Source organism: Cyprinus carpio, chromosome B8 (genome assembly GCF_018340385.1).
Source record: "Cyprinus carpio isolate SPL01 chromosome B8, ASM1834038v1, whole genome shotgun sequence".
NCBI classification, from domain to species: Eukaryota; Metazoa; Chordata; class Actinopteri; order Cypriniformes; family Cyprinidae; genus Cyprinus; species Cyprinus carpio.
Genome location: NC_056604.1, coordinates 19,457,233 through 19,482,695, shown reverse-complemented (window position 1 = coordinate 19,482,695; position 25,463 = coordinate 19,457,233). Strand labels below are relative to the sequence as shown.

The 25,463-nt window shown below is 34.3% G+C and overlaps 2 protein-coding genes across 2 annotated transcripts; both read right to left on the bottom strand.

The window, feature by feature from the left end:
- Positions 1 to 1,845: 1,845 nt before the first annotated feature.
- dusp2 (dual specificity phosphatase 2) lies at positions 1,846 to 5,242 on the bottom strand. The gene is made up of 4 exons (XM_042730022.1): positions 4,472 to 5,242; positions 3,464 to 3,594; positions 3,137 to 3,356; positions 1,846 to 3,040 (listed from the first exon to the last, which is right to left on the bottom strand). Exons 1-4 carry the CDS (start codon positions 4,863 to 4,865, stop codon positions 2,787 to 2,789), a joined length of 999 nt encoding a protein of 332 aa, XP_042585956.1. The 5' UTR covers positions 4,866 to 5,242; the 3' UTR covers positions 1,846 to 2,786.
- Positions 5,243 to 12,041: 6,799 nt separating this feature from the next.
- On the bottom strand, positions 12,042 to 17,891 carry LOC109090902 (izumo sperm-egg fusion protein 1-like). Its single transcript, XM_042730021.1, has 9 exons — positions 17,628 to 17,891; positions 16,853 to 16,927; positions 16,620 to 16,703; positions 16,491 to 16,511; positions 16,100 to 16,189; positions 15,853 to 15,971; positions 14,117 to 14,270; positions 13,870 to 14,038; positions 12,042 to 12,808 (listed from the first exon to the last, which is right to left on the bottom strand). The coding sequence occupies exons 1-9, from the start codon at positions 17,845 to 17,847 to the stop codon at positions 12,685 to 12,687; spliced, it is 1,056 nt and encodes a 351-aa protein (XP_042585955.1). The 5' UTR covers positions 17,848 to 17,891; the 3' UTR covers positions 12,042 to 12,684.
- Positions 17,892 to 25,463: the final 7,572 nt, after the last annotated feature.

Genomic DNA, 25,463 nt, shown 5'->3' with positions numbered 1-25,463 from the left:
TATATAATACAGTACTACTGTAAATATATTTTTCATGTACTAAATTGCAACTTAATTATTACAACATGCAGATTTTCCAAATTCATTTAGCTGACAAAGTGCACTGGAGCTGACAAGAATGCCAATATCCCCCATGGCCTGTTGTAATCATTATTTAAATTATTTGTTTAGGTATTCAAAGTAAAAAAAAAAAAAAAATATATATATATATATATATATATATATATATATATATATATATATATATATATATATATATATATATATATATATATATATATAAAATAGGCAGAAATAGCTGCTGTCAGAATTATAGTGTCAAATGAAAGGTTTTTGTATGAGACAGTTAATGATTTCAGTCACAGTGTAGGAGCTTAACAGTCTAAATATTTACTGGGTAAAATGTAATTCAGAAATATCGAGAGGCCATCACTGGAACTCAAACCAAATGAAACAAGGCTGAATTCAATCTAAATTTCATTTTAAAACTGCCTGAGTAAGTAAATAAGTACAGATGTTTGCCAGATAGCATCACACAGAGGATGTCCTGAGTTTTGAGGGACATGAGACCATATCAACGCTGTCAGCACAGGATCTGCTTCACATGGCAACCGCAGTCTGTTTCACCCTAAGTGTTTAGAGCTTCCATCAGAGTGTGGCAGAAAGCTAAACAAATCAGTGTTTTCCATGCCCATGCTCACAATGAAAGATTTGCAGATGCTGATGGCTGTAAGCAGCAATGACCTTCTGTTACACAATCACGAATCACCCCACATGCTCATTTACTGGTGATCTCTGATTTGCTGATGAATTCTACACAATGCTCCAAAGTTACAAAACAAACTACTCTGTTTCTTGCTGTACTTCTTCATTGGTATTTGCTCAACTTCAACACATTCAACAATTATAGTGCAATAAAAGAGTTAAATAATAATCATCATAATCATCATTATAAATAAGGTAAGTTAGAGAGCTGCTCGTACTTATAGATTTTAAGACTAACACTGCCACTTTGTGGCCTCCTGTATTACTGCTTGGCAAGAAGAGTCAGCAGTTTTTTTTTTTTACTTCGTCAGTAGATGGCGCTGTGGTAAAATATTTCAGCTGCTTATATCAAAAAGCATTCAATTTCCATTTAGATACTGTACTTTAGCGTCATTACCACAGTACCGAGAAATGGCAGATAGTACCTAAACGTATGCCAAAGACTATTTCAACAATGTGAAATAAACTAAGAAATTAGCAGTTGTCTGTTTATGATACCTTCACACCTATGAACGCTTTATTACTGCAACACTAACTTGCAAATGTTTGGGACCAGTACCTTTAGCAAGACTCAAGATTACTGTTTCACGTAAATGCTGTTTATCAAAAATTTCTGAGAGAGAAAAAAAAAAAAAGCTTTATTTTTGAAGGATGGTGTGACAGTGAAGACTGGAGTAATGATGCTGAAAATTCAGACTTGCGTCAAATGAATAAATTATATATTTTGCTATATATTACAATAAAAACAGGTTATTTTATATCGTAATAATTGTAAATAATAAATAAATAATAATAAATAGTAATTAAATAATTAAAATAATAATAAATAAATTGTAATAATATTTTATAATGTAACTGCATTTTTGGTTTAAAAAATGCAGTCTTGGTAAGCATACGAGAAAACAGAAAAAATATAATGTGCAATTCTCATAATGGCTAATTGTGACTATATTTCTCAAATTAAGTAAAGTGTCTTTACTTGGACTTTAATATCTTACATGGAAGGTGGCCTATAATAAGAATCAAGACCATAATTAATAATTTAAAACATGATACAAGACAACAACATTGACTTCTGCATTAAAAAAATTATCCATCATTTTATTTACATATTGAAATAAGTGAACCACATAGCTTACAAAAGATCTTATTATCAAACAAATCTAATTTAAAGTGCATTGCTTGGATGAAAAGATATAAATAAATATTCACAAAAAGAAAGGAAATAACATAACACTTTATAAAAAAATAAAATAAATTACAAAAAGGCTTTAGTGCCTATCATGACACAACTTGCTTTTAAAATGACCTAAGATCACAGTTTGTCAGGTCTTTGCCCTTTAAAACTTGTTTGAGACAGACAATTAGACAGTAACTTCATGGAAAAACTTGACATTTACCAGACAGAAGACTAACCACACGTCACAGCCTTATATGGTCACAGCATCAGTCTCTGCAGTCAACTTGAACATTGACTGATGCAACAATTTGCACACATACATCCTTAACGTATATTACCGCTCAAGCCAAAATGAAAGCGAAATGCTTTATTACCCATTTTTGGGTAAGTTGTTTTTCTCTTTCATTAATAACTCATATGCAAGTTATCTTGGGTCGATGTTATATGATCATAGTAGTACAATATCACAATAACATGTGATTATTACATTTTCCATGAGGGCTTCTGGGTGTAGCGGTGTGTCAGCGATGCCATTGTTGTTCGGAAACACTGAAAGCCATTCCTCTATGTTTAGTTTGTATTGCCATAAACAATCGAGAACAGGTAGCCAGCTGATGCCATCTATTACCCAAACAAGTTTGGGTAGTTTAAAGGGCACGATGCCTCATTTGGTCCCCTTATTAAGAGTCTTGAGAGTCTTTCGTTTGTACACCCATAGATAGCATCAAACTAAACCTTCCTGAAACCACCTTTGCAGATCTTTCACAGTCTTTGAGGTCAAAGCTGTGGCCAGTAGATCTGTCTTCTGAAAGTAAGTGGAGACAGTTCAAGACATTAAAGTTCAAAAAGCAGTGCCACCGTTTTTTCTGTCTAGTACAGAATAGGGGCACAAAACGTCCGTCTCGAACTGAAGAAGCTGGCCCATGAAGGCTAAGTTGGGTGAGATGACTTGTCGGCGGCGTTTTACGAAGTCAAAGGCCTCGTCCAGACTGACACGTCGAGCGTTTATGAGGTACGCCAGGCAGATGGTGGCTGACCGGGAGATTCCTGCTTGACAGTGGACCAGCACTCGACCACCACTCTCTTTTATCGAATCTGCAGATGCAACAAAGGTAAACTTTAGTTTTTAGGTCATTATTATATTCCTTAAGGATTCAGAAATGTATTTTTGCTGATGCCACTATGACTTACCGATGAAGTGGATGGCCTCTGGAAAGAGGACGCGTATGTCTGCGGCCAGACTGTCCTCCACCTTCAGAGTTTTGTACTGAAGTTCCTCCTCAAACAGGTTTGGACAGGAAGAGGATACGTTGAGCACAGCCGTGATCCCGCATCGCTCCAGAGTCTCACGTCTGGATGAGTGATGCGCACTGCCCAGAAAGAGGAAGGGGAGGATTTCAACTGGACCACCCTAGAAATCACAAAGGACAAAAATCAATGAGTGTCTTTAAAGCACATTGTGATATATTAAATGCCGTTAGATAATTCATAACGATTTCGAGATTTCACATAGCTAACCTGATCATAGAGAGGAGTCTTTCTTCCGGAAACAATGGGCTCTGAATCACTGAGAGCAGGATGATTTGAGCACATGACAGGAGGGCTAAAGCAGAGCTCTGGATAAAGTGCGAAGAACCCGTCAAATCCACCTAGAAGTGGTCAAAGGAAAAAAACTGTTTTTAATAACGTGCATTTCATTTTACAGGGTTCGACAAACAGAGCAAGCAAACATCTCAACAAATTTGTAACAAGCCTGCAAGTGTAGCAAAAATTACATTTTCAATTAAAAATAACCTATGGTGCGAATGTAATACACTGTAAAACAAGGTAAATTTCTCCTTTGTAATATTATATATATATTTGTAATTATTTTTGACTGGAATAAATACAGTTGATGCAAATGTTACCTCATGACGCACATTTTTATGTTACCTGACAAATCATTTTTACAGTGTATAAAGCAGTTGTTTATGCAGTATGCAAATAAGTTACATTTCCCAACTAATAATATGAATATAGAACTATAGCATCTAATTACTTTTGTTGATATAAGATAGTCCGTCTGAGTCATAATAAATCATACTATCCCATAGTCATACTAAATCATACTAGAATATAAAATACTACTATTTGATAGATAGATAGATAGATAGATAGATAGATAGATAGATAGATAGATAGATAGATAGATAGATAGATAGATAGATAGATAGATACCTTATAAATATGCCACTACAAGAAAAGTCATATGATTTAAAGCGCTATTTCATCTATAAATGTTCTTTAATATAATTTTTTCGTTGGTGTAAGATATTTTAGTCATCCTGAGTTATATTAAATCATACTGTTACAGTTCATTTAGATGTTATCACATACTTTTTACAAGCTTTTTTTTTCACGAGATTTTTTAATGACCTGCGAAACCATTTTACAGTGTAAAGAAATAATAAAATCTAGCAGTTCACTGAACTGAAGCATTAATTCCCCCCAAAACAATGACAGCATGTCCTGTTCTGTGAAGTTTACCTTGTAAGAAGCAGATGTGCGTCGAGGCAGACTGGACCTCTGACTGAAGGGCATTGAGGAGGAGACTGGCCAGGCTCTCGCTCTTCAGATCTCTGACCGAGCGACTGTTGTCATCCAGGACCACCACCGGAGAGAAGTCCCCGTTCCGCAGCTGGGCCAGGAGCGACTTATCCGCCACCAGCCACTCCAGACACACCACGGAGCTCTTGGACCTCCGTCTCAGCATGGAATTCCAGTTAACGTTGCGGGACTCGAGGATGTGCGCTCGGGAGAAGGCGAGGAACGGCCGGCAGTCCAACACGATGCATCCCCCAGACGCGAAGAGCTCAGAGGGAGTCCGCAAAATATGAACCAACTCACTGCCTGAGATCTCGAGAGGGTCGCCAATACCCATGACCTCTCCAGACAAACAACAGCCGTGAGGAGAAACGAATATTCTTCACAGCATAAACAACAGCGCGTTAAAATAAATGGGAACGAATTCGTTTGTCCACTAGAGATGAAGAACTGTAAACAATAAAAACAGATGACACAAAAATATATATATATATATAAATATATATATTATTTTGTTCGTAGAGGCCTGTGTGTTTTCACAGTATTATCACTTTAAAATGAACATCGAATAATTTTGTCTTTAAATGTCAATTTCGTATTATCGTTCTCAGTTTTTCGTCAAAGCTTAGTTTTAAAGTCCTTTATTTGTCAGCAGATGTGATTCTACAGTAAGGCAGGGTTGGAAACAGTATTTGTATCGCGTCTCCTCCGCCACAGCCACGCCTTCGTTTTCCACAATAGGAACAGACGTCACGCACGGAAGCACCATATATGGCCCGTTGACTAAGACCGACATTCCATATATGGCTCTTGACGCTCTCACAATTCTTTTCCCACTGGCACGTGGTCGTTGGGGTTACCCGTGTTTTTATTTTGTGACGTGAGTTTAAGCAGTACCGTAGAGCCGTAGAACCGCAACACACACACACACACACACACACGTTAGAGTGCGTTCTATTATGACACCTGTGTGGTTGGCTTGAGGGCCTTGGGCAAGGTCACATCGTTAAATCAGGAACATTAAACCACGCGCTGAAGGCGATGTGTTTTCATGCTTGACCATACCATGTCATTTTGTGTGGGTAAAATACACCGCGCTGCAACTTTCCACACAGGTGTACACTTTCGGTGGGTGATGCAATTTGTTAAAATGACAGATATAAAGGATGCTAAGAAAAAGCAAAACAGCAATGCAGTGCATTTATTGCTATAATACAATTTATAAAGGTAAGTGCTTTGCAACTAAAAATGTTTGTTAAAAATAAGTGGACCAATAAATAACGTTTAGATTTTAGATTTTATTAAAAACAACAGTGCATTTCAAAGTACAGTGCAGCCCAATATTTACTCAGAAGTAAAAGGTTGTGTTTTCACATCATGTGACTATGAAGCTGACATCTGCAGGTGGCATATTATCTAAACACTGTTTGGAATGAACCCTAGACATTTCTAGTTGATTTGATCATAAAAATCCTAGAGGTTTATTAGGATTATATGCAGTAAGCATACATGTATTTGCAATGCATTTAGGTGTAAAAATAATAATTATAATTTAGAAATGTACCTAATGTTTCCTTCAAGTTCTTTAATATGTTCATCTGACCTCATCAAAACCCAGGCAGCGGATATTATTGAAGTTTTATAGACATTAAAATGAAGAAATAAAAATAAACAGATAGCAAGAGTGTATATCAGACAATTTTATTACAATTTTATCACAATCTAGTGTCTCTGAGACTCCAAACAAGTCATTTCTTCAATAGAAATTTTGATTATAATCAACTCTCAAAAGATTAGGAAATGCATCATGACATATCATCCTGATGAATAATATTTTGAGCTATTAAAGTAGCTCTGGGGACTATGAAGCCCCAACAAGGTTTAAAAGAATAAGAAATATTTTTATGTTGTAATAAAAAGAATCATTGCACTGATTGAAATAATTTCTCGCCTTACAAAATATACAGTATTTCACAACATGGTAATATATTTCTCTGCCAGCAGATGACAGTTGAGAATAAACACTTGTACATATTCAACTCAGCCTAAAATTACAATACTAAAGATTTATTATTAGGATTATATACAGTAAGCATATCTAAAATACATTTAGTTCCATGGTAATTGAATGATTTTTAAGTGCTCTAAAATCAATTCTATACATGACTGCACAAACGCAAAGACAAACAGATCCATTTCAAATGTACGTCTTTTTTAACCTCTAAGAACAAACAACACAGTTGTAGACATTAAGGAGCAGGTTTTTGTGAAAAAGTCTAATAGCACGGCCTCCCACGCATCCACCTGGTTGTCCATGACTCCACATTCTCCATGCACGTCCACACACAAGTGCTATAAAGGGGGGGGGGTGGGGTTGTTGAACTTGTAAATGAAACGATGTGCAGTGGAGAAATAGGCCATGTGGTATAAAGTGGAAAAACAACATGAACACTGGATGCAGGATTATGTTTGGAATTAAACGGCTCAAGGGGCTGGATAATCTTTAACAGCAGTCTGCAATCTGAGGTCACATTCACAAACCCTGCATTCACACTCTCTCTGTTCCTATCACAGCTTATTTGTCTTTCTCTGCACTTTCCCCCATTTTTGGACTCTGCACCAGCTCTTTGTGTGCAGCTTTAAAGACTAATTTCATTACTTTTGAATGCAATGTATTTTGTATTCATTGTTTTGCCCTCTGCTTCTCTTTCAATATTTAAGATATACAGAATTATTAATCACACACTGCCAGATTTGTACAAGATTCAAGATAATGATTTATTATAATAAAATGCTGTTTTAAGAATCTGACAGTGAGATCAGTGCAGACTGTCATTTTTTGCCATTACACAAGAAGCCACTGTAAATACAATAAATAATAGTCATATTGCGCAGCATTGTGGGATAACAGTTTAAGTAATATCATTAGTGTTTACTTTGACTGGGAAGCTGGACCTTTTTATAATTGAATTCATTTTCAATTCAAGTGTAATAGTATACCAGAACACAGTTGGTTATTATGTAGCAAAAATTAAACAAGCTTATTAATTTGCATTTTTATATGTTTGTAATTATACTTGACCTCACATTATCTGTTCTTAATGGATAAGCAAGGACAACTTCAACACAAAGGTGTCTAAAATCTCCATACAATTGCTTGTTTAAAACGTGTAATGTAGTGTTGCACCCATTTTTTATTTTTTTTATATAACATGATATTTTTTATGAACAAACACAGATACTTAAGTGATTGACTATGAAGTCTGATGTTTTAACTTCAAACCTTTGCATCTAACTAGGTTGTCCATCCATAATATTGTTTTCCCCAACGAAAAATCATCGCTTTTGAATTAAGAGAGAAATATGAACAGATCAAGCTCTGTTTAAAAGCAAAAACAATTCAAAACAAATATATTAGTGGAATTTATGTGCGAGGATAACAGTGGATGGACTTTTACACTGGAGGAAGCTTTATTATGGATTATGGACTGGACTATTTTGGCCAGAAGTGATGGCTTAAATTAAAAGGCCTAAATGATGGATTTGTTTCTTACAAGCACACAGCTTTTCACTTCACAAAACATCCATTGATACACTGGAGTCGTTTGGATTAGCTGTGTATTACTGTAATGTTTTTTATCAACCGTTTGGACTCTCATTCTGGCAGCAACCATTCACTGCAGAGGATCCATTGATGAGCAAGTGATGTAATGTTAAATTTCTCCAAAACTGTTTTAATGAAGAAACAAACTCGTCTTGGATGGCCTGAGGGTAATTTTTAGCAAATTTTCAATTTTGGGTGAACTGTTCCTTAATGAGTGTTTGGGGATTTTTATGCTATTGTGGTGAGCTGAGTCAGGTGAACTACAGTATTAGTATGACTCATCAACGGGGACAGCAGCTTAACACTGGTCACTGAAGTTAACATAATTTTAAAATAAATTGTCCGTCAAACAGAAGAAAAAAAGAAACAAAATATATTTAATCATGCTAATAAATCACAACGATAACAATTACAGTTATTGTTGATAGTCATTTGATCACAGTCATTGTCACAGTATGCAGTTGTCATTTATTGTAGAACCACTACTGTAAAATTACTGTGAAAGTACAGCAACTAGTAGCCAGGAATAAACTGTACATTCGAATGAATGTATAGAAACTAGTAACCAAATGTAAATTTAAATGAAGGTAGAAACTAATAGACAGTGATTAAAAAAAAAAAAAACAACAACAAAAAAAGGTTCACCCACATTTATTTCTGTACAGTGTGGAACGTCACCCACAGTTCTGAGCTTACCTATTATTTATTTCAAATGACAACAACAAACAAATGGCACTACTAACATGAGGGAGGATGTTTGAGTCTGTGAGTCATCATCACAAGAATACAGACTTGTGCTTTTGCTCATAAACACCCCCATAAGATAACTAAAAACGCCTTGCGGTCAACATAACCAGCATGACTTAAAATGACATCATTATGCCTCATGCTGACAAGAAAGATTATTCTTAACTTTCATGTTCTATTACAATTTACTTTACTATTTTTATATGTGGGGTGATGTACGTGTATATCAATACATTTATTTAGATATTTAAGTCTTTGTCTTATTTTTCCTCAGACCTCACCGAAACCCACATGGCAGATATTATTGAATCATTAGCTGCCTTGTTTATCATGTGACTGGTATCGATTTTAGTAATTCTGTTTCAGTCAAACTGACACATCAGCTAAAAAAAAAACTACTAACGATAAACTAAGAAATTAAAATAAGCAGTTGGCAGGAGAGTATCTCTACACATTATCATTATTATTATTTTTTTTATTGTATTATTTTATATTTTATCTCCAGACTCTGTGAGACCCAAAACTAAAGTAATTTGATTAATCACATAAAAAAAGTTTTTGTTTATATAATATATGTGTGTGTACTGTGTATATTTATTATGTATATATAAATACACACACATGCATGTACATATTTAAGAAACAATATGTTGTTTATTCATTAAATATAATATAAATAATATGAATATACATAAGCGCATGTAAATAGATCTAAATATTTTCAAAATATATGCATGCATGTGTGTATTTATATTATACATAGTAAATATACACAGTACACACATATATATTATATAAACAAAAACTTTTATTAATCGATTAATCGTTTGACATCACACAAATATATACATAAACAGGTTTTTAATAGTTATATCAATCTGATACATCACTGTTATATTTTTTCTGAGCTATTAGCATGATTCTCTGAAACCCCAAACAAGACACGAGGGTTAAAATGATAAAGAAACATTTTGATGTTTTACTGAAAAGTAGCATTTCATTGATTGAAATCATTTCTTATCTGCCAAAATATACAGTATTTCTCCACATTGTAAAATAAACACTTGTACATATTCAGCTCACCCTAAAATCACAAATCAAAACTAAAACCACTTTTGTTAAAGGAAGAGGAGGAGGATCCTCCCATGCACTGTTTTTCTTTCCCTGAATGTGTGTAAAGAGCAGCTGAGTTCAGCTCCGTCCTTCTTTCTCATTCACTCCCTCAGTCTTGAATTTCCCTTCATTCACTCGGTTTCTCCCCCGTCTTTTTCCCCTATACTTTCTCCCACAACAGCGGCCACTCTTTCATCCCACACTCCTCCTCCTTTTAAGCTTAAGAATATGAGGTTTTGTGTTCGTACTTGCCTCATATTAGTCTGACTTTGAGCGCATGTCTTCACATGTCAAATAATTGGTGTGTAAAGCAACACCATCATTGCATCAAAAGATTATTTAGTGAAGACTAACTTCACAGTTAATATGAGATTACCTGTTCATGTTTTAACTAACTGAATGTGTTAATTTAGTGCAATTAATTTTAAAAAAAGAATATGATTACACAGATTACACAAAAAGGGATATTTCTACCATGACAGTAATCAAATAACGTTGTTGTTGATGTTCTTGCTGCTACTACAGGCAATACGCCTTGCCAGTCAATAACTGAAAAAACAAGCAGCTCAGAATGAGTAGATACAGTACATAAAAAAATAAAGTTTTCCATTGTTTCCATTCTCAGCTGTTTATTTCATCATATGTTATGCGTTAATTCAGCATACATACCTGCTGCATTAATGTTTGTGTGTGGAACTGAATAATCTATATGTGGTTTTGCGAGGGTGTTCATTTTAAATGTGTAAACTGTTGCGAAGATGTTGCTGTGGGCTGAGGTTAGTGTAATGAGCCATGTAATGTCACAACTTCCTGTTTGGCAGAGAAAAAAATATAGAACTGTCCCTTCTTGCTGTAGAAATAGGGCCTGTTTACTGTCGGAAAAGAATTCAACTTAACTAAATATTATTGTATGCATCATTATATAATCAATGTATTATATGATGCATTAATTTTTCACAAATTCTAATACATTAAATAAATTAATTAAAACAACAGAAATTTAAATATTTGGCACTTTAATAATCACCTACAGATGTGTGAACATGCAGATTATTATTATTATTATTTTTTAAATAGATATTTATTTATTTTAATATTTCCTGTGTTAGTTGTTTCCAGAAATGATTTATGTACGTCATGATTGTCGACACAGCCTAATTTTAATACTCTTAAATTAATACATCTTGATCAAAAATTGCAAATGTAGCTAAAAAAATATTTGCTTGAGGGATGCCTCCTCCACCTTTGTTTAATCCGTCTGTGTCTCATAAAGGAAGTTGATGAGTAATCCAGTGAAAATCAAAATTGATTCTATGTACGTGTTCTGTTTTGTATTCTGTGTTTTGTTCCAGAGAAACAAATAACCTGTTCAAGCCACAAAAGCTGGAGGAATAAATAAGCTAATATAATTAGCTGAGTTTTAAAAAAAAAATGTTTTGGAAGAACTATTCGACCTGCGTTTACTCTGGCAGTGTTTCTTGCCTTCCATGATGTCACTCGTCTTGGTAAAACAATAGGAAAATGCAGAAAGATAGTAAACAATAACTGAAAGCATCAAAAACCAGTCAATCAAAATCACAACTGAGCAGAACTTTCAAAATTGCTCATTTCCTGTTACTTAAAGGACTTTCCAGAGAATCCCCAGTTACATGATAATATAAGGATATCATAAACATTAACATTGTGATTTTCTATAAAGCTGCTTTGAAATAATGAAATACTATGATAAAAAGTCTATACAAATTTCTGATATATCTTCTATAGACTTCAGCCACCTGTTCACGCCGAACAACACAATACTGTAACTGAAAGAACTGAAAAACAGTCGATCAGATGTAATGGAGCCATTCTGAACAGGAAGTCTGACAGTATCTCAATTACCGAAGGGGAACTTCATATGAAAACAAGCATTTGAGAGTTTTCAGCGTACTCTCCTCTGGCCAGAAGAGCGGATAATCCCCAGGATTAACCAGTAGGCAGGGGAATATTCATTCTAGAAAAACATTGTAATCCAAGAGATTTATTTATCTCACTTTATCTCTCATTCTCTCCCACGTCTTCCTTTTTCATTACCAGTGAATGGATCTATTTTACATTGTGTGTGCGTGTTTGTGAACTCAGTGTGTAATTGAAAAACATAAGACAGCACCTGGTGGACAGATAATAATGCAAATGGCATTAACCACTGAAATAAACCCAAAATACTGTAAATTACTCACAAAAATCTACCTCCAGAGCTTGTCACATGACTTCATGTCAAACAATGATGTCACTATTTTGTGAATGAGCTTTTCCCAAATGCTGCTTCTTCTTTTTTCTTTCATTTACATGCCGTAAAATTGCCATCGACTTCTCATATAAATTTAAATACTAAAAAGAAATGAATACAAGTGGAATAAATAAATAAATGGAAATGAGTTTCTGTTTTATGTGTATTTTGAGCATGCGTCATGGGACTGTTTTCAAATGGAATTTATTGCAAAGCTGAATTTTCAGCAGTTGTTACTCCAGTCTTCAGTGTCACATTATACATAAATTTCTTTACTTTAATGTATTTAAATATTAAATCAAAAATAATAATAATAATAATAATTACTGACCCTAACGTTATTTAAAAATCTATATATGTGAAATAAATGTATGATCTTTTAAACATTCACATTCATCAGTCTTTTTGGGGCTCTGTAGTCATTTATTCGTGTCTCTTTGGATCACACCCTCTTTCTGTCACATTCACCAGCTCAAGGTTCTCCACATCCTCCCCCTCTCCTCCTCTCCTGCTGTCTCTTTCCTCCTCCTGCCACTTCATGGTCACTCTGTCAGAGCGACACAAAGCAACATGACAGAATGACATCTAATACTTATACTTTATTTTATCTCAGCTTTACTGCAATTAATGAAGATGATTCGTAATAGTTTTAGTTAACAATTCAGCATTGCGCTAGTTCAGTCAGGCCACGTTAGTCACGCTTGCATCAGCTGACACTCAGGTGTCCTGACGTGTTCCAATGTGGTCTATTTAAACTCCCATTCTTCAGCGTCTCTTCCATCGTATCGCTGCTTGCAATTAACTCCTTCCTCCAACCCCAACTCCACCAACTGAACCTCTAATCCGATCTAACTTTGTTCTTTCTTTTCATTCTCTTCATTGGAAGCAGTCTCTATCACGTTTTGTTTACAACTCATGTAATTGTGAATTGTAATTATATATGTATATAATGGTTCTGTTCTGTACCCCAGGGGGGTTTGTCTTGCTGCTCTCCCCGCTCTTCCAAGCATGGCTGCATGGACAGGAGTGTGAAGTGTTGCCCAGAACTTAACCATACCACCAACACTAACTGTATGCAATATAATTGTCATAAATATACTTGACGGAAGTGGTCCTGATTGAAGTAACAACACTGGGCATGCTATTTCATAAACAAACAATGACAAGCATTCCATTACACTTCTGTGGAAATCTGCTGATCTTCTGATTCCATGTGGGCCTGATTATATCTCATTTATGTCTTGCAAAATATGAAAATGAACAAAAATATAAACAAATGTCACTTAAATTGAAGCTTGTATGAAACGAAATTTGACTTGAATATAATACTGCTACTATTTACAGTAATAGTAGCAAAAAATATGCACAGAAGGACAATTATTTAATAAACTGTAAGGCCATCCAATAAATGTTCTGTGAAGCAAAATCTAGGGAAAAACCCACAGGTCCTTTTCTACAAAATGCACAATAACTGCTTGATCATTTAATTACTCATTCTTTCCTTCCCTATCTTTATTCTCGCCCAGTTTCTATTTTGTTCTTGTTATTGTTCAAACTATATTCAAAAGCCCCTTTTTAATATGTTCTAACCATCCTGTTATGACATACCTTAGGTTCACTATGATGACAAGGCTGCCCGTGATGCTGAGTACAGTCAGTAAAATCACTATAATGATGAAACTGCTCCTCTGAAGGCCGTGAAGTGTGGCATCATAACCCGAGGGCAGGGACGGCAAAGCCACAATCAGTCTAGGGGTTGTAGACGGCAGTGGGTTGACTGAGGGAAAGAGACACAGATGAGAGGAGGACAAATCTAGACCACAATGAGTTATTAAATTTAATAAACGTCGCCTACCTTTAAGTTCGAAATACATGCGGGACAGCGTAGTACCCTTTTGATCCTGTAGGAGGCAGCGGTAGATGCCTTCCTCATTGACTTTCAGCTGATTGAGGACAATTTTAGACTCCTCTGTCACCACCAGCGCTTCATACTCTCCCTCATCTGACAGCTTGCAGTGAATAATAAACAGGCTGCGTTTTAGTACATTTTAGTAAATAATTCAAATTTAAATCAGTGCACTCTGGTCTGGAAAGATCAATACTTGATTGTATTTTAAAACTGCAGCTTATATCAAGCAAATAGCTAATGATTTAAAGTAGGCTACCTGGTAGACTACAAGGTATATTAAAGCTATTCAAGGTGACATGTTTTCTTTAACATTACTATAAAATGACACATCATTAGATAATGATATAACTAGTACTTGTTGGGAAAAGTAGCTGTCATGCTACAGTACTATGAAAATTAGTTAAGTTAGCAACTCTACTTTTAGCTAGTTACTCTCCAACATACACAAATAGCACAAATAATGTAAAATGCACAAATAGTGTAAAAAATGTTCATTTATATATTAAAAAACTATAGTATACTGAAATAAAAAGCCACTTAAATGTATTTAGAGCCACTTTCATGGCTGTTTCTCAACACATATAAGTAAACTTTGAAAAATGCACTTTGTAATATTGACAAATGAAAATTTTACCTTAAAGGGATATGCCACCCCAAAATGAAAATTTTGTCATTAATCACTTACCCCCATGTCGTTCCAAACCCGTAAAAGCTCCATTTGTCTTCAGAACACAATTTAAGATATTTTGGATGAAAACTCTGTGACTGTGACTGTCCCACTGACTGCCAAGTATCACCGTATGCTGCGTATGCTCTCCGGTATCATCCGCGCCACAAGGATGCGCTGTTTTCTTTCAAAATCAAAGCTAATTACACGTAGAAACAGCACATCCTTGTGATACCAAAGAGCATACGAAGCATACGGTGATATGGAGAGACACAGAGGAGACTGCTGACAAAGGAATTGTTGAATAAAGTCGTTATTTTTGTTTTCTTCGCTTACAAAAAGTGTTCCCGTCGCTTTATATAACCCAGATTGCACAGCTGATGGCAGATGGAGTATTCTGACGACTCAGTCACAGGCTTCCCGGCCTCATCCAAAATATCTAGAATGTCTTCCGAAGACGAACAAAGCTTTTACAGGTTTGGAACGACATGGGGGTAAGTGATTAATGACAAAATTTTCATTTTGGGGTGGAGTATCCCTTTAAAGTACATTTTAAATCATCTTTTTGCTAATTTTTTGGTCATTTTTTTAAATAGTAGCTACATTTATTTTGATGTGCTGAATACTAAAGTACATGTAAAGTATTTGACTGTAATTTTACCTGTAGTGTGTTATTCAAATATTACATTTAAGGCTTTACAGTAAAATGCCTGCATAAATTATGCAGTACACTGCATATTACTTAGTAATACTTAAGTGGGTCAAAAGCACTCTTAAGTTTAGCTAATTCTGTTCAATATAAATTTAAACTATAATAAATTTTCATTCAATTAGGTTTTTCCGAAAACATTACAGTCTTTTATATTCTTTTAAAGTGTATGTCAACTGTAATAAGGACTCTTTTAAAAAAAAAACATACTACAGTGTATTTCTGATGTTGTCTGAAACAGTATTCAAAATGGCTTCAGGATTCTTTGAAAACAGCAAATGTGTTTGTTTGTCTGTGTGCATGTACATTCTTTTCTCCAGGATGCCAAGAGTATTGGTACTCGTTCTGCCCAACTACAAGAGCGTGCCAGGGCAGGAAACAGTCCAGCACCACCTCCTCTCCTTCATCTGCCTCAAGATGATGCTCTGATAGGAACACCGCATGAGAGAACGAATACAAAGAAGATAGAAGGACAAAAGAGAAGTGTGCTGTGTTAATATAGTCAGATAAAATCATCTCGGTGTGTGTATCCGTAGGCGTTTGTCTGTCTCACCTCCACAGTCTAGTGGTGGCATGGCTGACTGACACATAAAGAGCCCATACTGGCAGGAAGTGCAGTTCATCACTCTCTGATACAACAGCCCTGTAGCAAACAAGCATCCGTATGCACCCACACACCCAATGAGCGATAAATATATCATACTTTACACACTCAGTGTCCTGTAACACATACACCATTTCACATTTCATTTATTACATGTGTTACTTGCTTGTTTCACTGTAATTATCTGTGAAATTTACTGAGTGTAAAATTTTTCCTACACCTTTGTTTTTTTCTGGTGTACTAACAAAGAATAAGTGTGTACAAAATTTGGACTTCTTGTGTAAAGATATTTAGAATAACATTATAAAGAAATATAGAGGAATCTCAAATCTGTACTTACCACATTTATTTGGACACAGACCTTTGAAAAAGAATAATAATAAAAAATGATAATTAGTGAGAATTAGATGTTCTGACACGTTTTTTTTTTTTTTTTTGGTATATAAAACAAATGTACAGTATGCCATACCGTGGGCAGCAAAAATCTCCAAATGTTTCTGAAGGATTTTCTTTCCTTTCTCCACTATATTGATCATATCCCACTGAACAGAATCTAAACAAGAAGAACACAACATTAGTTTTGCATGTTGTCAGATGTAAAGCATCTTACTTTTTCTGGTGTTTTTCCTCTAGACTTCAGACTAGAATTTTTCTTCTTTTTAAAACATGAAAGAAGACATAATCTGCCTCACAAGCGTTCACCTGTCCTGTCCTCTTTCCAGTGCCTCTTGAATTCACTCTGGTATTCTGTCCGTGCACGATAGAGAGTCGTGGGATCTAAAGCAAACATCAGATAGCACTCAACATCATCATTTAAAAATATAATTTGAAAGCAAAATAGAAATTTGGCCAATCTTGCGTGTATTAGTTTCAAAACACCTAAGCATTTTCCCACCTTTTTCCAAATTGTTGAATAGTGGAAAAACCATCAAAACAGCAAAATAGCATAAATATATTGACCAACAATTTTAATAAACCTTTATATATATATATATATATATATATATATATATATATATATATATATATATATATATATATATATGATCTTCTTCAAGGTTGCCTTCCTCTGAATAAGAATTAGTTTCCATTTTGTCTTAATTTTTTTGTTATTTCAAGTTTTTGTTATTTTTCTTAGTCTATGAGTTTTTATTAAGTTTTATTTTAGTTTTAGTTTTATTTACTATAGTACATCAAATTTTTTATATTGTTTTAGTTAACTATAATATCCCTAGCCTGCTGGAAGGTTATGCATTGTACTCTTGACTCATAGTATATAATAACCCATTAAAATAAATATTGTAATGAAAAATTCTGCAGACATGAATGTCTATTAACATAATAGTAAAAAAAAAAAAAAAAAAAATTCAGCATAGGCAATGTTATTTAGAGATAATTGTTCAGAGAATGTGCTAATCTAAACAGCTAATTTTGCAGATATGAATAGCAGTATTTTCCAGCTATATTACAGTAGTACCTATGACACCGTGAAACCGTCTGCTGGTGTACCGATAGTTGATGTAAGCATGCTCAATGATTTGCTTCAGTTCAATCTGATCACGGACAGTGATTCCTTTAACTGTGGACAGGAAGTCTTCATGCACATAAACAACCACCTGGTCACACTGCAGACAGGACTTTACACTAAGGCATGAACTAAGAATCAAAAGCCAGCCAAAAAGAAATGCAAAAGCCATTTAGGAGAGACAGCGAGCTGTGGCCCTTAAAATATAAAAAGTGAATCTTTGGCATTCTACAGTAATGTCACTTGAGAGCCAAAGAAGCCGTATGATGTCATACATGCAGAAACATTCTAAACTCCATAGCAACACATGCTATTTAGGAATGTATATGTGACCCTGGACCACAAAACCAGTCATAAGGGTCAATTTTTTTTTAAATTTAGATTTATACATCATCTGAAAGCTAAATAAATAAGCTTATTCGAAAATCGGGATCTGAGGAAGTAAAAAAAATCTAAATATTGAGAAAATCCCCTTTAAATTTGACCAAATGAAGTTCTTGGCAATGCATATTACTAATCAAAAATTAGGTTTTGATATATTTACAGTAGGAAATTTACAAAAATATCTTCATGGAACATGATCTTTACTTAATAACCTAATGATTTTTGGCATAAAAGAAAAATCTATAATTTTGCCCCATACGATGTATTTTTCATATCCTGTGATGTCCGCTTCTCAGGGCACTTACGTTCGAATAGAACAAACATCTGAAGCCATAAGAGAAACATACAAAATATGCAGAGCAGGGGGACGCGAGGACCGGAATTGAGAACTGCTGCTCTACACTGCTCAAAACTCGCATTTGAATCATCAGTGGCAAATCCTTTACATATGTAAACGTACTTCCAGACTGTGAATCAGAACAGCCAGCACTGTAGTCTTCTCTCCCAGGATCAGGAAACAGTCCTCCATAAAATGTGCTGCACACATCTGAATATTTGCGTTGAACTGTTCTGGAACAGTGTTGTAAATACAATTTACCCACTGATTTCTAGTCGTGTCCTCTTTTGGAAGGCCAAACAAAGTATTTTCGCTTTCACAACGAAACACTGTCTCCACAACATGGCGCCGGCGGCAACAGCGAGAATCAAAGGTTACACCTTCTTGCTTTGCATGAACATTTGGGCGGCGTTATGCAAATCTTCCCACATCGTGACGTAGACATGTGTGGGCATGTTTAAACGAGGCGTTTTAGGGGGGCATGGACTAGTCTTAACTTTTATAAAGAATATGTCTTTGGGATTGAGACATTAGTCTTTGCAGATTTAGGGATCTTATCTATTCACGAACAGCTTGTAACACTCCAAAGAGAAAGGAAAACTTGAAATCGCATCATATGACCCCGTTAAGTCTGGTTTTGTGGTCCAGGGTCACATATGAAGACGACAGTCACAATGGATGAAAAAACAAAAAACAAAACACATTTCCTCATCCAAATCAATCATTAGAAGTTTATTTTTGAAGATATTTACATTTATTTATGTGGACCTTTGTGATTTTCAAGGTGAACCAAGGTGCTTTCCAATAAAAACAGAGCAATAAAAACTAAAATATAAGCCAACAACAAAAATGACAGAAAATACACAAAAATGTCACAACATCGCTAGATATTAAAAGCCAGTCTAAATAAATAAGTTTTAAGCCTAGCTGTAAATAGGCCCAGGTCATTAATGGTGCGCAAATCGGGGGGAAGCTTATTCCAGAGTCTGGGCCCAGCTACAGAAAAAGCCAGTAACTCAGTTACATAAGGTGGGACAAGTCCATTCAGAGCTTTAAAAACAAACAATAACATTTTAAAATCAACTCGAAAAGAAACTGGAAGCCAGTGGAGCGAATAAAGAATTGGGATGATGTGCTCACATTTGCATGTGTTAGTTAAAAGACGGCCCGCAGCATTCTGCACCAGCTCAAGGTGACTGAGGGACGACTGTGAGACACCAACATGAACTGCATTACAATAATCTAATCTTGAATTGATAAAAGCATGAATTGCTTTTTCAAGGTCAGAGCGATTCAAAAATGGTTTGACCTTGGCCAAAAGACGTAGCTGAAAAAAAATAAAAAAATCTTTAACCATGCTGTCAATTTGTTTAGCAAATTTCAGGCTACTATCAAAAGTCATACCGAGATTTCTGACAATTTGTCTAAGCTTTGAAGTCAGCACATCAAATTCTTCTTCTTCTTTTTAATGTTTACCGGCAGTTGGAATCCAGCGTAATTGGTGCATTACTGCCACCATCTGCTCCGGAGTGTGGATCAGATAATAGGTTTACAGACTAATTCAACCAATTCCCTCCTTCCCCCCTTCTCCCCCAAGCATACAAATACAAACACAAATTCTACTATATAATAATACTAATAATACTAATAATATTTTTAACCTTCCTCAATTCTCCTGTTCATACTCTTCATACTCTATTAAAAACCTGTGTCCCTTAAGAAATCCATAAGAATTCTAGTCTATATCAATATAGCTCAATAGCCCTTTTAATGTTATGTCCTGAACCTCTCTCTTTAAACTTATTCCCCATCAACTCTCTCTGCACATCATACCTGCTGCATCTCAAGACCACATGCTCCACTGACTCCCCATCCTGGCAAACCTCAATCAAATAAAATAAATTCAGACTTTTCTTCATTTAGGTGAAGGAAATTATGCTCTAACCATAGTTTAATGTCATGAATGCAATTAGTGACCCAACTGCGTCAGCATTTTCTAATTTTTCTCAAATTTGCAAATCATCAGCATAGCAGTGAAAAGCTATATTATGCCTGGCTATAATGGACCCGAGAGGCAGCATGTAAAGTGAAAATAAAACGGGTCCGAGAATAGAGCCTTGTGGCACCCGGCAAGAGAGAAAAGCGGTGGAGGAGGACGAGTCCCCTATCACTACAGAACAGGTTCTATTGGTCAAATATGACGAAAAACACTGAAGTGCGGTACGCCGAATGCCAACAAAGTGATTAAGGCAAGACAGAAGGACTTTATGGACTTCAAATAAACATTTTCATATCACAAATTTTACAAATACTAGTGTTTTTGCCATTGAATTACCATAAACATTTATAAAACTGAAATGAATAACCTTTATATAATAACCTTTATACTTAATATTTTAATTACCAGGAAATTAACTGCATCTATTTTTATAATTTCTATTTTAATTTTAATTTATTTTAGTTTCAATATTCCTATAAAAATAATTATTATCTTAATTTTTTTATTTGTGTCTTGAGAACTAGTTTGACCAACTAGCAGTTAACCAAGGGATAATCAGCCTTATGTTTTGGATTCAGCTTAGACTAATATAGGTTTTAATGTAACCAAATTTGAAAAATGTTGATGAGTCTTAAAGAAAAAAATTATATGACTGACCTTTAAGACTAGATTAAACTTTTTATGCAACTGGCGTTAAATTATGGATTTATGAGTTATGTGGATTACTTGTGGATTATTGTGATGTTTTTATCAGCTGTTTGGACTCTTATTCTGACAGCACCCATTCACTGTAGAGGATCCAGTGGTGAGCAAGTGATGTAATGCTACATTTCTCTAAATCTGTTTTAATGAAGAAACAAATTCATCTACATATCGGATGGGCTAAAGGGTGAGGGTTGAGGGTTGAGACAGGTTACTTCCTCTAGATCAGAGTCTTGCTGTCAAAGTACATCATCACATTAAATTTAGCTCACTCAGTGGTTAACCATGACAGCGGCGGTCTGTCCCACCTCGGCACAGCCCTGATGTAGGTGACAACGCCGATATACTTTGCTTCGTTCATGACGTGCAATGATCACGTAGGTGTGAAGACAATGAAAGTATGCACATGAGGACATCGGAAAGTTTTGAAGTTTCCATGTCCTTTAAAAAACATGATCATCAGGTTTTAAAAAATAAAAGCATTGTTAGCAGTGGACTTAGACTTTTGACCTTACTGTATATGCTCACACACAAACATGCATAAAAATATACACACACAGCATAATCCAAAACGATTTTTTTCAAAATCAGTCAAAATCTACGTAATATTGCCACCCACTGGTACAAAAAGCATAAATGCTAAACTTTTCAAGACATCACTGCAATCAAGAAATTATTCATTTTAGCCAAATATAGGTATTTGGACACTAAAAAGATAACATTTACAAAAGGATAAAAGATTATGAGCATTAAAAAGATGTAGTTACCTGATAGTTTATCACTTGCCAGAACATCTTGGATAAAGTTCAACATATATTGTACCTCAACACAGAAACTCTACATTGAAAAGATAATTTATGTGCTATGTGTCTACATGTGTGCTTATCCATAAGTGTGTAAAATACTTCATGAAAATCTTCATCCAGGCACTCACTTTAGGAGACTCACCACTGTAAAAATGAATAAGCATGAAATATTGCTTTTTACTTTTTTAATTCATTATCATTATTGCTTACAGTAACTCATCACGAGAAGCTTCTGTGACAAGAAAATCCACAACAATGTAAAGACACTAGTAAACCGTCAATAGAATGTATTAAGCCAATTTACCTAAAAATAAATAAATAATAAAATCCGATTATATTACAATAGAAAAAGAGCATAGTTGTTGCTCACTGTTAGAAGAATAGAACATTGTTTTTGGCATGATTTTTTATGGTGTCTTTACAACACAATCTCATGGCAATTCATACCCCAGTAAAAAAGTAATATATTTAAAATACATTTATTTAATACTAAGTATAGTTAAAATCTATTACATATTTAGTGACATATCATTTGAAACTTACTGATATAAAAATCATAACTAAACTGTATTTGGAGCACTACTTGTGAACAATGCACATTTCTTAATATTAAGCCTAAAATTTGTTTCAATAATATTGATCTTTAAATGCAAGATATTTACCTGAATTATAATTGCAATAGCTCCACTTCCACACAATCAAATATACTTCAGTATATCTTTAGTTGGACTTAGCACTACTTCCCCACAATTAAAGTGCATTAAGTACAAAATCAGTTCTTTTTAATTCCAATTTAGCAGACTTGAAGTATACCAGTTTAGTAAACTATTTGCAGGGTATTTCTGTGTGTAATGCAAATGTATTTCAAATACATTTTAGTATAGTTATTTTTCAATAGGGTAACTATGTTACATTTTGGTGAAAAGGTGGCTAATTCAGATTTATTTTTGTGATCTTATTCGTACAATCTGAAATATCTGTTTTGGAGGTGGACCTTTATGCTTAGGCTACTGGTTTTCTAAAAACAATACATTTTCATAGGATTCACATCATACAAATTCATGTGAAATCACCACCTTGTAAAAAAAGATATGATTTACGTGAGACTGTTGGATGGTTTTTACAGTCTTTACAACAGTTTTACAATGTGTACAGTGACAACACAATATAAGACTCTGAGACACAAAAACAAACAGTGAGACACTAAAGAAAAAACATTCTCACACGCCCTTCCAGAAACCATAATCACTGTGTCACCACACCTAAAATAATAAAGTTATTGTGCACAATCATCAGTGTCCAGACAGCTGTTTGCTGAAGAACTCTGCTCTCTGAGGGCATGATGTATCATGCTTTTGAAGATCCAAATAACTGTTAAAGGGACACTCACCACTGAAAGTAAAAAAAAAAAAAAAAAAAAAAAAAAAAAAAAAAACGGAAACCGGCACAGCAGAAAAAACCCTAAAATGTGATTCTAATTCACTTTTACTTTCTCAGACCCCTTTTTGCTAGGAAAATCCCTTTTATTACTCAGCATTTGAAAAATTCATTAATTTCAAGTAATATTTGTATTAACTTAAACAAACAAACTGATATATATCAAATTGTGTATATATATATATATATATATAGCAATTAAGCATTTTAAAGGTTGCAATATTTACATGACAATGCTGGTGGTTTGAATTTTAGGAAGTGGAAAGTGAGTCCGATGAAAATTCTAACCCTAAAAAAGAATTTTTGGTACCTGATGTATTTGTTTATTCAACAGTCGATATACAAGTGTAATGAGTACAAACATTTATACACCAAGGTATGTAAAAAAACACAAAAAAAACCCAAAACAAACAACAAAAAAAACATAACCCCTAAGAGACTTTCAGAATGATCATGGATCAGCTTATGTTCCCTGTTCCTATAGCAACGGGCACTCTGTCCTGAGTATCGTTCATATTGCTCACACTGATAACACTAATCTTAATTAATTGTATTCTCAAGGACAGGGCAGGTAATCATTCACAACTATACAGGATTACTTGTCTTACAGTTATGAAGATACAAAATACTGTACGTATGAAGATAGAATGCAACAGTAAGTTTTTAGTAAGTTTCAGATTTTTATATAAGATATACAGATAAATAAAAGTATAAGTGTTATTTTTTTTTTTTCAAATATGAGGGGGGAAATGTTTTTATAGCAACATAATAAAAAAGAAATTAAAATAAATAGAAGACTTTCTTGTTCCTTGAAGTGATTGTTCTCATGTTGAAATGAGAAAAAAAGTCTATTTCATTCTGTTATTCTCATCATTAATATAATTTATATTCATCCTGTCAATCTCATTCATATAGTTTTTATATTATGCAGATTTAATTACTAAAAATAATCTCTGGTAAAAAGTTTAAGATAAGTAAATTACAGTATAATTCAGCACATTGAGACTCATGCAGAGTTACACAAACTACTACAAATCACAGAGGCACAGAAGCTAAAAAACTTTGGCATGCTTTTTAAATACTTAAAAAAGTAAAAAAAAAAAAAAATAATAAGAATAATAATTTATGTGAATATGACTAATCAGCCTATAAACACGATGGAGTGAAAGCCACAAGTCTGGCTATGTTCTAGTTCAAATCTTAGGAAGTGTTTTTGGGAGCAAATGTGTGCTGACATTTTTGTGATTTTTGATTGTTATTTTTCTTGAGCACTATTGTATTAATTTGTTTTGATTATGCACAATTGCACGTTCTTTCCTGCCGCATTCCAAATTTCACTTAAAAATGCTTTAAGAATTACATACACAAACCAAATATTGCCATAATCACTTATTTATAGGTCACATGAACCACTTGTCCTCTTTATACACTATGTGCATAGAAAACTGTGGATGTTTAAACAGTGCAGAATGTTTAAGCCTTTAAGTAAGTTATTTAGTGCCAAAAGACAAGCATGATAGCATATCTACTGAACTATTTAAGTTATTTATAAGGTGTCAGCTTCCAAATATGCACAAAAAGATCTCAAAGTTTTTATTTGTATTACTGTTGCGAAGGTAAAACTAGCTAAAAAGGTAAAAGCTCTCATCAGTTAGATCACTCTGTTTCTTAAGCTTTGTTCCATTGTGCTAATTAGCTTATATAACAGCAATCCTGTTATTAATTATAAGCTTAATTTTGGCACATTAAGTATCAGTTTATCAAGTTGCATGTTTAATCTTATCAACGATCTGGACCTTATCTGATTGCTTTAACTGACAATCCTGAAGGACAATTATGTCAAACTTGTCTTATCTGGTATTGGTTCAAGGGAAGAGGATTTAACCCCCAATTATGTTTTTACAAAGAAAAAATAAATATTTTCACTGTACAGGAAATCTAAAAAAAAAAAAAAAAAAAAAAAAAAAAAAAAATTAACAAATTTAGCAGCTTTCTTAAACAGACACCTGCAGAACATTTCATATGTTGCACATTGTGGTGAACTGCTCCATGTACTGCTGCTAATACTCTCTGTTCCTAAAGCCTCCAGTTTTGATCTGTTGTTTCTGCCTATTTCTGTTTTC